This window comes from Folsomia candida, unplaced genomic scaffold (genome assembly GCF_002217175.1).
Source record: "Folsomia candida strain VU population unplaced genomic scaffold, ASM221717v1 Fcan01_Sc002, whole genome shotgun sequence".
Classification (NCBI taxonomy): domain Eukaryota; kingdom Metazoa; phylum Arthropoda; class Collembola; order Entomobryomorpha; family Isotomidae; genus Folsomia; species Folsomia candida.
In genome coordinates this window covers 750,796-767,060 of record NW_019091194.1, presented here as the reverse complement: position 1 = coordinate 767,060, position 16,265 = coordinate 750,796, and the positions used below count along the sequence as shown (strand labels likewise).

The 16,265-nt window shown below is 39.6% G+C and overlaps 3 protein-coding genes across 10 annotated transcripts; 1 reads left to right on the top strand and 2 right to left on the bottom strand.

Annotated features, from left to right (window-relative positions):
• Nucleotides 1-3,264: 3,264 nt before the first annotated feature.
• On the bottom strand, nucleotides 3,265-5,780 carry LOC110843962. The gene is made up of 5 exons (XM_022090032.2): nucleotides 5,519-5,780; nucleotides 5,056-5,432; nucleotides 4,802-4,980; nucleotides 4,669-4,726; nucleotides 3,265-4,604 (listed from the first exon to the last, which is right to left on the bottom strand). The coding sequence occupies exons 1-5, from the start codon at nucleotides 5,619-5,621 to the stop codon at nucleotides 3,369-3,371; spliced, it is 1,953 nt and encodes a 650-aa protein (XP_021945724.1). The 5' UTR covers nucleotides 5,622-5,780; the 3' UTR covers nucleotides 3,265-3,368.
• A 555-nt stretch (nucleotides 5,781-6,335) lies between these two features.
• LOC110844455 lies at nucleotides 6,336-10,791 on the bottom strand. 3 transcript variants are annotated; one of them, XM_035848079.1, is made up of 6 exons: nucleotides 10,678-10,791; nucleotides 9,827-9,878; nucleotides 7,711-9,716; nucleotides 7,331-7,625; nucleotides 6,858-7,112; nucleotides 6,336-6,788 (listed from the first exon to the last, which is right to left on the bottom strand). In XM_035848079.1, the coding sequence occupies exons 3-6, from the start codon at nucleotides 7,793-7,795 to the stop codon at nucleotides 6,443-6,445; spliced, it is 981 nt and encodes a 326-aa protein (XP_035703972.1). In that variant the 5' UTR covers nucleotides 7,796-9,716; nucleotides 9,827-9,878; nucleotides 10,678-10,791; the 3' UTR covers nucleotides 6,336-6,442. The 3 variants fall into 3 exon arrangements, with proteins under 3 accessions (XP_035703972.1, XP_035703971.1, XP_021946358.1); XM_035848078.1 differs by lacking the exon at nucleotides 10,678-10,791 and having other exon boundaries at nucleotides 9,827-10,647; XM_022090666.2 differs by lacking the exon at nucleotides 10,678-10,791 and having other exon boundaries at nucleotides 7,711-10,647.
• LOC110844454 (cytochrome P450 3A24) lies at nucleotides 10,759-16,249 on the top strand. Of its 6 annotated transcripts, XM_035848076.1 has the most exons (9): nucleotides 10,759-10,881; nucleotides 12,134-12,185; nucleotides 12,256-12,608; nucleotides 12,747-12,846; nucleotides 13,324-13,796; nucleotides 14,243-14,492; nucleotides 14,562-14,749; nucleotides 14,819-15,192; nucleotides 15,483-16,249. In XM_035848076.1, the coding sequence occupies exons 4-9, from the start codon at nucleotides 12,777-12,779 to the stop codon at nucleotides 15,592-15,594; spliced, it is 1,467 nt and encodes a 488-aa protein (XP_035703969.1). In that variant the 5' UTR covers nucleotides 10,759-10,881; nucleotides 12,134-12,185; nucleotides 12,256-12,608; nucleotides 12,747-12,776; the 3' UTR covers nucleotides 15,595-16,249. The 6 variants fall into 6 exon arrangements, with proteins under 6 accessions (XP_035703969.1, XP_035703968.1, XP_021946354.1 ...); XM_035848075.1 differs by having other exon boundaries at nucleotides 12,134-12,608; XM_035848077.1 differs by lacking the exon at nucleotides 12,134-12,185 and having other exon boundaries at nucleotides 10,836-10,881.
• The last annotated feature ends 16 nt before the right edge of the window (nucleotides 16,250-16,265 follow it).

Sequence of the window (16,265 nt, the reverse complement as noted above, 5' to 3'; positions counted from 1 at the left end):
AACGTATGAAATGCGTCACAATTTTATGTACACACTAATTCTCAAATTTTCTCTTATATTGAAATGTTACATGAAAAAATTTCATGCAAAACATATGAAATGCATCTACGTGACCTAGTTTAGTGCTTAACGGCATGTTACTAATTTTGTCTCATTTTCCTCTTTCTCGGTCATGTCGATAAATTCGGATATGCAAGTATGCAACCCGGGTGCTCAACTCATACACAAGTGACCGAAAAACTACGCAAGTTGGGTGAATCATGCCATTTGTTAGTCATTCTCATGAATGCATGTAAATAGTAGTAAAAAGATGGATAATTATTCATGTTCTTGTGACTGAAAGCGCACATTAGCGAATCGCATCGCATCGCATGTCTGCCTCTCAAACTCATCTCATCTCATCTTTTTGCATGCAAAAATAAGTTGGCAAAATCCCGACTTCTACACAAATAAATACTGTCCCACCTTTCCTTCCTTACAAACTGTCTGTCTTCCCAAAAAAGTTCAATGTCATGCGCTAAAAAACGTTAATACACGATGAACTCACTTTTAAATATTTGGTATTCCGGATTACAATACACTGAAATAAATCCCACATCGATTCCCATCCCATAATTTATTTAGACCACTTTTTGTTTGTTTATTGTGTAAGACGCACAATAAGTGGATAACCAAACCCAACAATTTATCCGTTAATCGATAATAAGAAGAAGCATACATACCTACCTCGAGTAATAATTTAGTATTAGAAAGGGCTCAAGATTCTGAATTCAATTGTGACCTCAATCCACTCACGGAGAGAGAAACGTATCATTATTATTGTCGAAAAAGAAAACAATACAATTGATGCAGGGCATGCAGTGGCCGCGGAAGGGTGTGGACAGAGGGTCAATCTCCCCTCGGTTGTTCGATGTCCCCATCATCTGTCCATGTCATATAAACCCCTCCCTCCCCTATCCTGCAATGTCAATGTCCCCACGGCTTCCGCGGCCACTGGATATTTCGCTGCCTGCCTGCTGACCATTTATTTATTGCACACATGTTTTGACGAAATGTGACAATGGGATCATCGCACCAAGCCAACAAAGAAAAAAGGGTTGGGAGTTTCTAGACAGGATTAAGAGGAGACAATGACTGAAATTTGCAACAATTGCAAATAATTATCGGGTCTCAAAATCGATGCAGGTATGCATGCATTCATTCATTCCCGTGGAGAGAAAGATGGACGTGGAGGTGTCCCTGCAGTCAGAAATATTTAATACGATTGATCTTAATTATTAATGGATGTGGATGAAATTGACTGCATCCTTCTCCCAGAGAAGCAGAGCAGACACAATTGAATTGCTCAATTTTAGAGAGTCAGTCGAGACCAAAATTGATTTTCGAGTAGGTGACCAAATTAAATATTTAAGGCGACAGTTTATCATTTTTGAAGGATTGTGACGCCAGAAATAATTTTTATTTTTATTAAAGTGGAAAATTTAGTGCAGGTTAAAATTTTCCGGTCTTTCGATGTCAAGAGCAAAATTGTCGAGTAGGCAAGTGAATTAAATATTTAAGGCAGCATTTTATTATTTTTGAGCGATTGTGACGCCAGAAATAATTTTATGTAATTATGAAACTTTTATTAAAATGAAAGATCGAATAAACTTTCTGGCTTTTCGATTTCGCAAAATTTGAACATTTCATTGCAAAAATTTTCACTTCTTAAAAAAAATACGACATATACCCTTCTCGTGGATGTTGATGAATTCAATTCATTGAATTGAATCTCTCTCTCAATTTCTGCCCTGTTTGACATCAAAATCAAATAAAAAGTCCCTCCAGGAATTGTTTATTGGTTTTGGTTTTATTTTATCATCAATCGATACTCGCTACGCGTGCAGAAAATGAATCGATTGCACATTTATTTGTCTGAATTTTACAACAACAGCGAAGCCACTCTTCTTCCAAGTCCATGTTTAATTAATGATCTTCCAATGAAGGACATTTTTAATGGGTGTGCTGTGCATCTCTTTCATTTCAGATGCATAATCTCACAGATCATGTATTTATTAGTGCATAATGCAGTCTTTTTTGTTCACTTTATGTATGTACCTACGTACTTCATTACGCCGTGATTCTCTTGCTTGCTTGCTTGCTACTCGAGAACTTAAATAAGTACGAGTCCAAGGCGAAGGTCACGTTTTAAGAGTTCGTTCCTTCCAAGTACGAATGGAGTGATGGATGTCTGTGGCCCATTTGCTTTTGCGTGACCGTGTCGTGTTTCGTTAGTTTGTAGGTGATGAACTTGGCTTCAGCCAGGATACGGAATAGTCACGCTACATCGCATCATATAAATACTTGTGTCTTGATATGCCAAACATCATCGTCATCTTTTTATGTAACTGAGGAGCTAAGCTACATAATACGACAACAACGAAACGAGTGAGCAGTGGGATGGATGAGATACACGAGAAACAAGGTTATGAACTACTGGATTACATATTATGAGATGATGATAGCCTGCTTTTTGCACCCACTAACCAACCAACCACTGCACTGACAGACTGAGAAACGGCGTAAGTATTGGTATAAACCGATGAATCATTTCTGCATGCTCATCCGATAGAATTTCGTACTGGATTCAATGTAGTATCGATCACCTCTAAAACCTAGACCTGAAAAATCAGACAAAAACTCAAACAGAAGCAGAATTATTGGATATTATGCACTCTTCTAGGGGAAGATAAAAACGCTTCATTTATACGTCTTATCGGCAGCATCACCGGTCGGCTTGTGTCAATGAAATATGAAACGGATGGATGAAATGAAACGACGTAATACCGATTTAGATTACGAAGCCTTTCCTCGAAATGTATGTACCTGACTGACACTTGAGCACATTTTTTACGGGTTGTTACATATTCGTGCTATCGGTCAAGGATCTGCAGACTGTATGCACAAATGTACGATGTACATACGTATGTACATATACAAAATTTAGCATAGACGCCACTGCTCTGTGCCGATCCAGTTTGTATGCATGGAAAAGAACCGACACGGACACACCTCCCAGTCTGGCCAATAGACGGGAAGGTAGGTGACGGCTTCTGGTATCGTGTCGTTAATCAAGATAATTATTACTTATACATATTTTATTCGCGGTTGGACGACTCACTTTACTTGGACGCGTACAGTCGTCATGTATTAAATGAAATGGCAAAGTTTGCAAAAAATTGGCAAATTCCAGTCAGCCTATGAAATTGCGGTTATATCAGAGAGTAATTTGTATGTAATAAATATGCATCCATTTATTTTTTTGTGCTGCTAAATAATAAATAAATATTCATGAACAATTATTATTTTTCATTCCAATTTCCTTGAATTCATCCAAGAAAACTGAACAAACCAGACTTTTCTGTGGTGGTTGTGGTAGAACTTTTCCTCTTCGGGAGGCGAAGACCTGGAGGAGGACCGTACTGCAGATCGTAGTCGTGTTGGTCGGGTCCCTGTTTATGGCCACGTGGTGGTGGTCCAAGGTCATGTTCTGGTCGCTGTTCATATTTATGTCGTCTCGGTGGCGGTGGTGGTGGTCCATATTCATTACTGTTCTCATGATGACTTGGTCTCATCAAATGTGGATGAGTTTGATGATTTTGCTGTCCCGTTGTTGTGGCTGCATTCTTATCTTCATTATCCTTACCACTCGATAAGCCCGGAACGAGGGATTTAACCTTGTAAAAAACCGACTGCAAAAAACTCGAGTTCAACTCGTCATCTTGCAAAACTCCGGTGTGAGATTGGTTCGTGTGGTCAAAATTCACAAAATTGATATCATATGGATTAAACGGCGGTGGAGTTGGTCGTGGTGGTGGTGGTTTCTTCTTCTTTTTGGGCTTATCTTCCTCATCGGAATCTTCCTCTTCTGAATTTTGGTCATCTTCAGACTTATCTTCGTCCTCCTCTTGCTTATCTTTCTTCTTCTTCCGCCGAATCGTTATAGTAATAGTTTTCTTCTCGGTGGAGGCATCGTCGTCTTCCTCGTCGTCGTTGTCACCTTCTTCGTCATCACTGGCGCCTATCGTGACCTTCTTTTTGTCCCTGTTTGATGGCGGAAAAGGCGGAAGTTTTGGGATTTCGAGAGGTTTCTTGCCCTTTTTAAGGAGCTCCTCCCTCTCCTTTTCGGCGAGGAGGACTTGCTGATAGTACGCGTACGTTTCGACACGATCGTCACTGGGGACGAATTCCTTGACGTTATTTTGCGGATTTTTGAGCAGCAGGAATTTGTTATTGTTCGCGACCTTGTTGGCTAAAGCGGGTCTCTCTCTTAGGCCTGGAGGTCGAATGTAGGACAACAAAGCGGGCGTCGGTTTCGACACGGGGCGCGGACCGCGGCGGATCTTTTTCTGAATCGTGTACGGCGCGGGGGTCACTTTCTTCCGCTTCATGGTTGCCAGAGTGGACGCGTTGATGAAAATGGGAGCAAATTCGGGCAACGGTTTGCTCGGGGGGATGTACGAGGCGACTTTGGAGAGCACGTTGAAATTGTAGCCGGGACCGCGGGATGCGATGGAGCCAGCGTTTTTGGAAGTTTTTGGGTTTCCAAATATTTCTTTGAGGACCTGCACCATGAATTTTGTAAATATGTAAATTTTGCTTAAGATTTTAGTTAACTAATTACAGTACCCATTCTTGATTTGGGGACCAAACTCGACAATCGTGTTCTTCCACTTTGCTCTGCTCTCTGAAAAAAATTGGTACAAAATTTTCTAAAGATTTTCAAAATTCTTAAAAAAATTAAAATTATGAAACAACTAACGTTTTGTACAGACAACGCTGCGCTTTTTCGCTTTTGATGAGGTACCTCCCTCTCCCCACGCTCATCAGTTTCCACAACTTTTTCACAATTTTCCCCTGTTTTAGAGACTCCTCGTCATACGAGACGGGATAATTGTCCCCGAATTCACGTGGTTTTAGGGAATATTCGGAATTTGAGAGCTGTAAAAAGAGTAAAATATGATGTCAGTAGCATGACCTCGTCTTGACCTTGACATTTCTAAAAATAACTCCCACCTCAACTATGTCCCACTGTTGCGCCTTTGAAATCAGGGTGCTCGCATTGACCGTGAATGCCCTCGCGAAACCGCCATACTTCGAACTGACCGTGAGCACCGAGGCATCTGCCGCATTTTGCAGGACAAACCGTCCCGATTTCACCTTCGGCCCACAAGCCGACGCTGATTGGACCCTTTCCGCAAAATTGATGAGGGAAAGATCCATCTGATGGATCGTGTGGAATGGCTGGATTATCGTGAGGGCTCCCTTGCACAAGGGCTCGTCATACAATTGCACACAACTCCCCAGCGTATTCACCGAGGCGGCTTTGGACGACCAGGAAACCGGAAATGTGGAACATTCCGTGTCACTAACTTCCACGCGGATCGATATCCCTGCCAAATTTTTGTGGAAATTCGGAAATAAATTTTGGAAATATATTTCTCCATCCGAAACAAAATTGTGTAATCACGTCACTCACCGTGCCGATCCTTCTCCCCAAAAAGGTCGAGTAACAATCCCCCCGCACTTTTCGAGTGGAGAAGAACAATCCCTAAAAAAATCCAGGCGGCTGACCTCTTCATGTTTTGAAGCTATTAAAAATTCTAAATTTTTCCTAGCAAATTTTCATTCACGACCACGGCCACATTTTTCAGAAACACGCACACACAAATACAAATACGTCTAGAGTTTGTCTTGATCAGAAAGTTAATGGTACCACTTGGATGATAAGATGCGTGAGAGTGTGCGACATTGACATTGCAAATGATGCGATTTGATGGAAAGTTGTACATAATTTTTTTTTGTACTTCCGCTATAAAATTCGACACATTATTACGACCCACGATTAGGGTGGACCATTAGAAAAATAAGGTATAGTCACTCTCCCTTTGCATAATTGTAGCAAAGCAGTGGTGGTGGTGGTTGATATTATGAAAAAAGTTACCTCATCCCATGTCATTCAGTCCTGCCTGACATATATCATCATCCTCGTGGGCTTTGCTTTGACTATGTCGTGGTCATGATTTCGATTTCTTCTTCTTCTTCTGAAGACAAAGCTGTCGGACTGCTTTTCGATTTTGTGAAAGTTTATTGGCAATGCCACTCTGTACAGTGGCCGCGGAAGTGTGCATAGTTATTCGATGCCCCCATCATCTTCCCATCTTATATAAACCCCTCCCCGATCCAGCAATGTTAATCTCCCCACATGTCCCTACGGCTTCCGCGGCCACTGCGTACAGACAGATCCGACCAGTAGGAGCCAGTTTATGTATGTTTTAATGGCAGAACGACGTACAGACATGCGTAAATCGTCACTTTATTAATTTCCTCCGTATTATTATCATAATGCATAATTATTACCATAATTTGTACAAATATATGTAAATTTGTCATCCCCACGACATCACCCAATGAACTTGGTGACGACGATGATAAAAAACAAGCCCGTCCAAATCGTCGAGACGGACGTCATGATTCCTCGACCTCGACCTTTGCCAGGTTTCCACGCTTCCGGAGGTCCGTCCAAATTCCAGTAGAATTTAACATCCCCTTGGGCGTAGGTCCGTTTTCCGTTCTCGTAAATGATGATGAAGGGTTCGACCTTGGTGGGGAGTTGGATGACCCGGATGGGTTCCGTAATCGTACCACAGGCGTATTCCATCCTGATCGGGGAGCCTTGACTGGCTTGGAAAATGGAGACGAGTGGGGTCAAAGGGGTGGTCGGGGGGCAGGGTGAGGTCACGTTGTACCTGGATAATTAGGAATTAATTATGTATCTCATTTACATAATTAATTAATTATGCAAAAGAGATAGATACCTGTACAAGACAAACTCCGTCGGAGCTGCCAAAGTCCATGACACGATCTTGTTCGACACGAACGGTCCATCGTAGTCGACCCATGAGCCGTCCGGACCGTATGTGTAAGACTCAAAAATTTCCCCCGAGGGTGGCAACATGGCTCCGCTGGGTTCAATCTTGACGGAAAATCCGGTCCCTTGAAGGGCCTGGTTCGTTCGAAAGACGAGGAAGACGAGGGAACTGTTTACCATGCAGAATTGGGTGCGACGTGACCTGCAAGGACATCGCTAGGCTGGAAATTAGCCATATTTTATGTACTGGCCGCGGAAGGGTGTGGGGACAGAGGGACAATGTCCCCAGGGTTATTCGATGTCCCATCATCTCCCCATCTTATATAAACCCCAGCCTCCCTTATCCTACAATTTTAACGTCCCCAGATGTCCCCACGGCTTCCGCGGCCACTGATTTTATACAAGTTTTTTTCTACGTACAAAATTGGCCCGTCGCAATGTGGCCCCGATCCTGCCACGGGGTTCATTAATTTGCCATCTTTATAATAAAATATTTCCAGGTGGTCACCCTCCTCGGCGAACCCAGCGTCAATCAAGTCCAGGGTGACGAGGGGATACTTTTGGTTGACGATGGTCCACACGCATTGTTCATTTTTCTCGTACTGCTCGCCAAATTTGTAGCGGATTTCTCCACTTCCGGTAACCGTACCGCCGCATCCGGGACGACCTGGGGAGACACTTGTTGGCTTCTTCGTCGTGGAGGGGACTGTCGCGCCTGGAAATTTTTAAGAGAGAAACGTTACCAAGTTTTTGCGAGAATTACAATTTTTGCAATTTTGATTTGCAATTTTTTTGCATACCTTCAGCCACAAGGATTATTAAGTAGGAGTAAATCAGGATAGAAAACATGATGCGAGTTAAATTCGTAAAAATTTGTAAAGCCATTTTTTCACTCAGAGTTCAGAAACGATAACTTGTTGAGGCCAACTGCGTACGTGACCAGTTGGCAAAAATAATAATAAACCTTGCCTAAAAATTGCGACTTTAGTCCCACTAAACTCCAACGTATGTAGATAACAGCCCATATTTAATACCCAACTCGTACTTAAAAGATCGAGTTATTGTTAACTTTTCTGAAAAAGTGGTTATCTTTATACCTCATAAAGTAAGAAATTGCGGTATTCATTATCAAGATAAGCGTTACTTATCAGTCTTAATTTTACATGAAAACCAGTAACCTTCATTTTTCACTGGTAATAAATAAATATATACAACATACCTAAATCTGAATTTAAGTAGGTTAAAATTTCACGTAGAATAAAATCATCACCCAATTCTCATCATCACTTATATAAGATAAACCCCGCTAACATGGGTAAGATCTTATCTTCATATTATTTTTTTTAAATATTCTACACCCAATTAAAACTAATAGTCAATTTTTTGACAGTTAATCCACCCAAATTCTGCCCATATGCATAAACAACTTACTTATCATCCGATACCCATCATCATCCAGGAAGGATAATCCTTTCCTCTTCTCATATTCTGTCCTCCTCCTCTAATCCTAACCAACAACCTATTTAGCTAACCGGAGCGGAAGGGATGACGACGATGATGATGGGTTTACTTACATACACACGAAATATCACTGTTTACCGAGTTCAAGGACACACTTTAAGTGGTCCTTGATTACATAATGGACTCTCAGAAAAAAAGAAGGACGGGCCGAACGGCAAAACGATAATGGTGCCTAGACCAATAAATAAAATGACAAAAATTATTTACCTTTTTTTATTTCATACTGAAAAACATTTGTCGGACAATGAAAAATAGGGTTGAATTGAAATTGTACGTATTTTCATAAGAATTTCAAATCCTACAATTTATTTGTTGTCGCATTTTATTAAATTATCTGTAAAAAAAAGTTTTAAAATTGTTGGATTTATGTGCCACATATGATTTTTGGGTAAAGTTGAAAATTTTAAAAATGAAGTAAAAGATATGTACTGGGTCGTACCATAAGTATCAAACGGTTAAATAAAAAATGATACGTAATAATATTATAATGAGGGAACTCACGTCACAGTTTGTAACCTTCGTAACTGCGTAAGGTTTGTAAGCTTACAAACGTTTACGAACTTTTACACACATTTCTAAGGAAAATTGCCTTACGAACTTTTACGAAACTTACGCACTTCAAAAGCATGTTTTTGGTTCGTAAATAAAAGTTCGTAAATAATTCAAGTGTTTGATATTTGCATTTTCGGTTGAAATTGCCTTAGAGATGAATTGTCTATTGTAAACTTTTCATCATCATGCAAATTAATTTAATTACTCAAACAAAAGATTGCTCCAGCTGAAAATATTGGTCGCTATCCGACCAGCCCCCAAATGTCAAATCCGGGCTAAATTGACACACTTCATCCAGTGGGGTGTCAATCGATCGGTCTTGATCATACGATCATTTTGGTATATTATAGAATTTTGTGACATAAGAAATGGCTGTGTAATTCCTGAAAAACTGATATTTTAGGCAAAAAAAATCAAAAATTTCATTTCGTGTAAGGTAGGGAAAAGTTGGCTAGCAACATTTTGATGTCGTTTTATATACGACATTTTTTACCAAAAAAAACTTTACGAAAATGTTTACAAAGTCAACTCACGTCAAGAGTGTGTAAACTTACAAACCTAACGCAGTTACGTAGGTTACGAACTTGACGTGAAATCCCTCAATATTTCGTTTTTTTTGCTGAAATTTTAAAATTCTCGCCGTATTGGTAACTCTTCTGACTAATTTTATGCTGGTCGCTCTGGCTGGACTGGAAAGCATTTCTGTCCGCGATGACCTTGTCCTTTGTCCAATCTAGTCCATTCATCAGACCGAACAAATAAGTGTGAATTAGGTTTATGGTCGACTTGACCTATGGGCAGGAAGTACACAATGGAAATGAAGTGGACAATAATTATATGTACCTAATTCAGGTTAAAACTGCTGCAGTCACCCCTTTTTCATTTCATTGTTTTCCTTTAAATAATAAATGCGTTACACAACGAAAGGAATGGTCAACTCTTTCCGTTCCAATTGTCAATTTTACTACAATGATGCCGTACGTAATCTTTTGTGTGAACACCTGAATCTTATTTTTGTACCATTTTTAGACCACACGGACTTTGTTCAGTTTTGTTCTCGTACAACGACCCGACCAAGACGAAGAAAAAGTCAATCATGTCACTTTTCATGTCGAAACTGTCATAATTACAAATTTCTAAAAATCTCTGGCTTTCGAGACGAACAAACAGGCCCCCCTGGACACGTTCCCCATAATCCAAGGAAGGGAGACAAAGGACAAATAATTAATAATCCAGTGGCCGCGGAAGCCGTGGGGACATTAACATTGTAGGATAGGGGAGGGATGGGTTTATATAACATGGGGAGATGATGCGGACATCGAATAACCGTGGGGACATGGTCCCTCTGTCCCCACACTTCCGCGGCCACTGTACACCCATCAGTTTAACTTACTCGTCTGTTATCTCAGTCTGTCCAGCCCTGCAAACAACTAACTAACTGTTATCATTGTAAGTGTTGTGTAAGGATGTCAGTCAGTCAAACAACTGTCAATGTCAAGTGGGATTAGATAGTTGCTGGAATTTAGGAAAAAAGGACCCAACGCAATTTACATAAACCCTTTTTTCCCTTCCTTCACTCACATCCGTCAATGCTAATGTTTCCTCCTTTCTTAAAGACTGGACGGGGCATCATTCGTTGCGCAACCGAGAATAATGGGATAACTGGAATAATGGAATGACACAATTCTCTGTACCTCACGCAATCCGAATGCGGCTTTGGTTTGGAGTAAAAATCTTCCTTTTTCTAGAAATCTGGTCAGTCTTTCTTGAATTGTGGTTGGATCAGGAGGGGCCCTGTGACACACACAGGGCCCCTGACAACTTTTTGGGGAAATTGAGACGACGGACATCCACAAACAAGGAGAGGCAGATTGAGACTGGACTGGATTAAATCGAACGTAAGTTTATCTCAACTATTTGTTACTCCATCCATATGTTAATCATGTCACATTGGTGTGGCGTGTTTTATTTTAATTCAAATGGAAAGATATGACCCTGTCCTCCACGTCCACGTGCGTCTGAGAATTTTTTAATATTCATCTCGACGGGTGAAGGACGACACAGGGCGAGTAAAAGTATAACATTTGCAAAAATTTATATAAGTCATTCAATCCAAAATTTTATTGCAAACCGCACAATTTGATAAAAACATGTAGAAGGTTGCGCGATATGCTAAATTTTTACAAGATTTTGAATCACTTGAATTGCCATTTTGACGAATGAATAGGTATCACAGATCAATTATGGATTAATTTTTTATGCACTTTGATGCGACACAGGATGTGACGAGGAGAAGGAGATACATGATAAATCTGACGAAGCGTAAATATGTAAATGTAAATACCTTAAAGTTATTGACTTGAGTCATCTTTTCCTTCAATCTTGTTTATCAGACAAGGGCAACAGTGCGACGTGTCATGATTTATGGAGATGTTTGCGTCTGCATCCTTTAAACTAGGCTCTCAATTTTAATTATAATAAACAGGCAAATGTGGAAAATTATGAAAAATAATTCAAAATAATCTCTTCCTCAAGGTAGATCCGCCATTTTGAAACCGGATAAAGCAATAACCCTTTAAAAATCATTATTATTTCCACCATAAAGTAATTATAAATGATAAAATGAACATCATCATCATAATTGGCTGACAAAAATAGGGACGAAATATGCAAAATTTTATTTTTTATCAACAAATGTTTAAAATTAGGAAAAATAATTAAAAACAACATCGTGATCGAGGTAGATCCGCGTTTTGTAACCGGATAAAGCGATAACCCTTCAAAAATCGTTATTATTTCCACCATAAGGTAATTATAAATAAGAAGACAAGCATTGTCATCATAATTTGGTGACAAAAATAAGGATGAAATATATAACTCCTACTTTTGGAAGTAATGAATTAACCATGAAATGAATGGGACAACTGTCCTTGCCAAAATGGGCGAGTGAAAGTTGGCAGCAGTGGAGAAAGTTGGAGAAAATTGGCTGAAATCCGATTATACGAGAAATCCGATTTCACGTCATGTCGCACCAACGGATCAATAAAGATTCGTTTAGCTCTTATTGCGAGAATTTACTGAAATTGCAACATTGTAACGTCAATGGTTATAATTTTGCAAAATTGCTAATAATTAAGCAAATTTTTGCAGATAACCAAGTTCGGCCATCCAATGTGAATTTATTTTGGACAAGAAATTTGGGGTAGGGCAGGCCTCAGACAATATTCGCTCAGACCAATTAATTCTATTTTGTTGTCTTATTAACGAACCAGGCCAAGGATGGGATGGAACCCATTTTTCTCCATTTCAGAAAGACCACACTGTCTGGAAATTGTGCCGACTGAGCAGTCCAACTTTTTTAAGTGGATCATCAGTCTCATTTTCATCAAACATAATTTGTTCTTCCGCTATTGTTATGTCTTGACGAAACGGAATGAAAACGGGACTTACTTAACAATCACCAGTGGCCGCGGAAGCGTATGGGGACAGAGGGACAATGTCTCCACGGTTGTTCGATGTCCGCATCATCTCCCCATCTTATACAAACCCCTCCCTCCCCCATCCTACAATGTTAATGCCTCCAGATGTCCCCACAGCTTGCGAGGCCACTGACAATCACCTAATGGTAAGACCAGCTCAAACGAATCATGATATTGACAAGTTTTACGTAACGAAAAACTGGTAAATATTTTGATGCTTGCTGCACTGGAGCCGCAAATATTTAGGCAAATTGTTGTTGTTTTGTACAAAAAAATCATTCTAGATGGTTGTCGTTACGCTACTATAACTTTCCATGAAAGTCGTCAGCACGCATAATCGAAACCTGCACCAAATCATGTCAGACACAACATCATGCAACTTATGTAAGTATCTAATTGTGTCACACATTTCGCAACAAAGTTTACGTCTGAAAGATGACATGCACATGGTCAGCAGCGTCTTTTTTTATAGCATGCAAATGAAGTATATGTATATGCGTATGGATATACACACCATATCAATATCAGCATTTCTGTATTTCGAGATGTACATAAGCTACTATACATGTATCGATAATGTGCAAATATAATGGCAAATTAATGGCGAACTGCATCCACTCCTCTCGGACTCCATAAATAGTACAAGCTACACTGCCTTCCGTGACCACTTGTGAATATTTCCACTCGCTGAAATGATAGCTTTTCTCATCATTAGCTTCTCCCTGATCTTCTTTGGTTATCTCGCATATCGCAGAATTCTCCACTTTCGCACATTTTCCAAACATGGAATCTCAGGTTGTTGTGCCTTTTTTCAGCTAATTTTGAACCTTTTTTGTGCAACAAGTCGTTTGTTTTCTTTAGGCCCACCGCCATCTTTTTTTACCGGAAATATTACCCAGCTCCGCCAATCTGGAGAAACTCCGTTGACCGTGATGCACACCTGGGGGAAAAAATATGGCAAAATTTTCGGCTACTTTGTCGGCACTCGGGCCACCCTCGTCGTATCGGAGGTGAATTTGGTGAAGGAGATTTTGGTAAAAAATCGTAAATCTTGCGGAGATCGACCTCCCCTCATTGTCAAAATGGAGCCTGTAACGGACACCTTGGTCGGTTTGCGGGGGAGGCGATGGAGTCACGTGAGGGGACAACTTTCTCCCATTTTTGCGAAGGCGAGTCTCCGCGAAATGGGGAGGACGATGGCCGTCTGTGTCGCCGTGACGGGGGAAATTTTAGCGGAGAAAGTGAATAAAAGAGGAGGAGGAGGAATTGACGTGTGGAAATTGTATCAAGGACTGACCTGCGATGTGATTAGTAGGTGTGCGTTAGCGATGGAGGTGAGAAACCGAGGGAGAAAGTAGGCAAGGAAAAAATTAGGGGGTTGAAGAGATTTTTTAAATTTTTTATTGAGTTGGTGGGACTTGTCATCCATTTGATAAGTGTTGATAAGTCTGACAAGTTGATAAGTTAAAGGTAACATGTTAGAAAATCATCAAATTAACTAAAATTTCAAAATATTATCTGATTTTCGTCTGAGATTCCTTTCAATCTTGAAATTTCGACGCTAGTTTCCCATTTTAATATGTAACATGTCCTCATTTCAGGCATGTTGATAAGTCTGACACGTTCATAAGTTGAAGGTTACATATATACAAAACTCGAAAAACATCAAATTAACTAAAATTTCCAAATATTATCTGATGTTCGTCGCTGAAATTTTTTTTAATTTTGAAATTTTGAACACTAGCTTTCCATTTTAATATGTAAACTGTTCTCATTTCAGGTAAATTCCCAACGTGACAACGACGGTGACGAATTTTTAGCCGCCGTCCGTGGATTTTTACAACACGCGATGAGTCCCTTCATCCTCCTCGCGCTGTGCTTTCCCTCCATCGCCAAAGTGGCCGAGGTTGGGATGAAGGCCTTCGGAGTGTCGCATCTCATGACGAGAATGATCATGACCTCGGTCACGGACGCGTTGCAAAATAGGCGACGAGGGACAACGGACAGGAAACAAAACAACAATTCATACGGTGAGTATGCAAAGTGAAAGTTGAGATTAAAAAAACTTGCTATTTCTTTACAATTAAAAAAAAAAATAGTTGACGTCCTCCAATTTATGCTGAATTCTGGAAAATTGTCCGACCCTGAAATTTTGGCGAATTCTTGGATCTTCATTCTCGGCGGGTTTGAGACCACCGCATCCGCTCTGACTTTCTCCACCTTGCTGCTCGCACAACATCAAGACGTCCAAGAAAAATTGGCGTCCGAATTGGAGAAAGTTTTAGGGGTAAATTTCCGAACTTTTTTGAAAAAAGTTTTTTTCAAAAAGTGAAAGTAAAAATTTTCTCTCATTTAGGTCGACGAAATTCCGACCTACGATCAAATCCAGAATGTCAAATACTTGGATAAGGTCGTATCCGAATGTCTCCGCTTGTATCCACCTGTCGCCACGTTTGTGACTCGGCATGTCAACCGTGACATGAATTTCGGTGGTATTACTCTCACTTCCGGTTCTACGGTGCAGGTTCCGATCTGGGAAATTCATCACGACCCGAACCTCTGGCCTGATCCGGAACACTTTGACCCGGAAAGGTTCAATCCTGCGGAGAAAGTGGGGCGACATCCGATGGCTTTTATTCCCTTTGGGGCTGGACCGAGGTCCTGCATTGGGGCGAGGTTTGCCCTCACAGAGATCAAGATGGCGTTGGCACATATTTTTATGAAATTCCGGTAATTTCAGGAGGATTTTTTTATAAATACGCGAAAATTTTGGATTTATAAATATTCGTATATTTTTCTGAAATTTCGGGAGGATTTTTTTCTAAATACATGAAAATTCAGTCTTTATAAATATTCACATATTTTTATGAAATTTCTGTAATTTCAGCAGGATTTTTGTCTAAATACGTGAGAATTCAGTATTGACAAATATTCACATATTTTTATAAAATTTCGATAATTTCGGGTGGATTTTTTTTCTAAATTCAGTTTTTATAAATATTCGTTTTTTTTCTTTTCAGTGTACATGCACCACCGATCGACTGGGCGCCTAAATTGGCCGTGCCTACAGTCACGCTCGTACCTGGGGAAGAGATCAAGCTAACTTTCTCCTTGAGAAGGAATGTATCTTGAGGATTGTTATGGGTAGAAGTTACCAATTTTTTGTAATATTCAGATATTTTATTCATTTTACATTTACATATTTAACTGATCATAATTTAATATACTTTTTGCGACCATAATTAATATGTACTTCCTGTTATCATAATGAAATCCAAGTTGACACACAAAGAAAAAAATCTTGTCTTGATAGAAACGCTTGGTTGACCAGCAAAAGCTTTCAAGGCATTTGTGGTTGGCTAATCGTAAAAATCGATACAATTTGTAAAGTTTTTTTTATTTAAATTTTAAAGTGAGTTTAACGTGTATTATCACTTCTGGCAAAATACTAGTATTTATGGATAACGAAATACTTTAATTATGAGTATTTCTGTAATAAAAAACACTTGTTATGGTTAAACATTTTCAAAGTAGGATAACCTCTATTCTTTCATTGTTAATTGATTCGTAGCTATTTATTTATTAAGTATTTATTTATGTGCTATTTAATAATTTATGTATGTATTGGATAAGATTATGAAGTAATTGTTGTGTGCATGCCTAGTAGTCAGACTGACGAGTTTAGTTATTCCATCTGAGTGAAAAGCATAGCTGAGTGAATAATGCCGGTGAAAATGTACATAAAAATTAGTGATACCATAAATTATTTATAAATAATGTGTAACTATCCAATGGGAAAATTG

What these genes read in the sequence shown, in the direction of transcription:
- LOC110843962 (XM_022090032.2), bottom strand. Translation starts at nt 5,621, where the DNA reads ATGAAGAGGTCAGCCGCCTGGATTTTTTTAGGGATTGTTCTTCTCCAC. An exon ending in AACAGTGGGACATAGTTGAG is followed by an intron (nt 4,981 to 5,055) that starts GTGGGAGTTATT and finishes CTCTTTTTACAG; the next exon opens with CTCTCAAATTCCGAATATTC. An exon ending in CAGCGTTGTCTGTACAAAAC is followed by an intron (nt 4,727 to 4,801) that starts GTTAGTTGTTTC and finishes AATTTTTTTCAG; the next exon opens with AGAGCAGAGCAAAGTGGAAG.
- LOC110844455 (XM_035848079.1), bottom strand. Translation starts at nt 7,795, where the DNA reads ATGGCTTTACAAATTTTTACGAATTTAACTCGCATCATGTTTTCTATC. An exon ending in CATTGCGACGGGCCAATTTT is followed by an intron (nt 7,113 to 7,330) that starts GTACGTAGAAAA and finishes ATGTCCTTGCAG; the next exon opens with GTCACGTCGCACCCAATTCT. An exon ending in ACGGAGTTTGTCTTGTACAG is followed by an intron (nt 6,789 to 6,857) that starts GTATCTATCTCT and finishes CTAATTATCCAG; the next exon opens with GTACAACGTGACCTCACCCT.
- LOC110844454 (XM_022090660.2), top strand. Translation starts at nt 13,155, where the DNA reads ATGATAGCTTTTCTCATCATTAGCTTCTCCCTGATCTTCTTTGGTTAT. An exon ending in TTCCAAACATGGAATCTCAG is followed by an intron (nt 13,258 to 13,323) that starts GTTGTTGTGCCT and finishes TGTTTTCTTTAG; the next exon opens with GCCCACCGCCATCTTTTTTT. An exon ending in AATTGGAGAAAGTTTTAGGG is followed by an intron (nt 14,750 to 14,818) that starts GTAAATTTCCGA and finishes TCTCTCATTTAG; the next exon opens with GTCGACGAAATTCCGACCTA.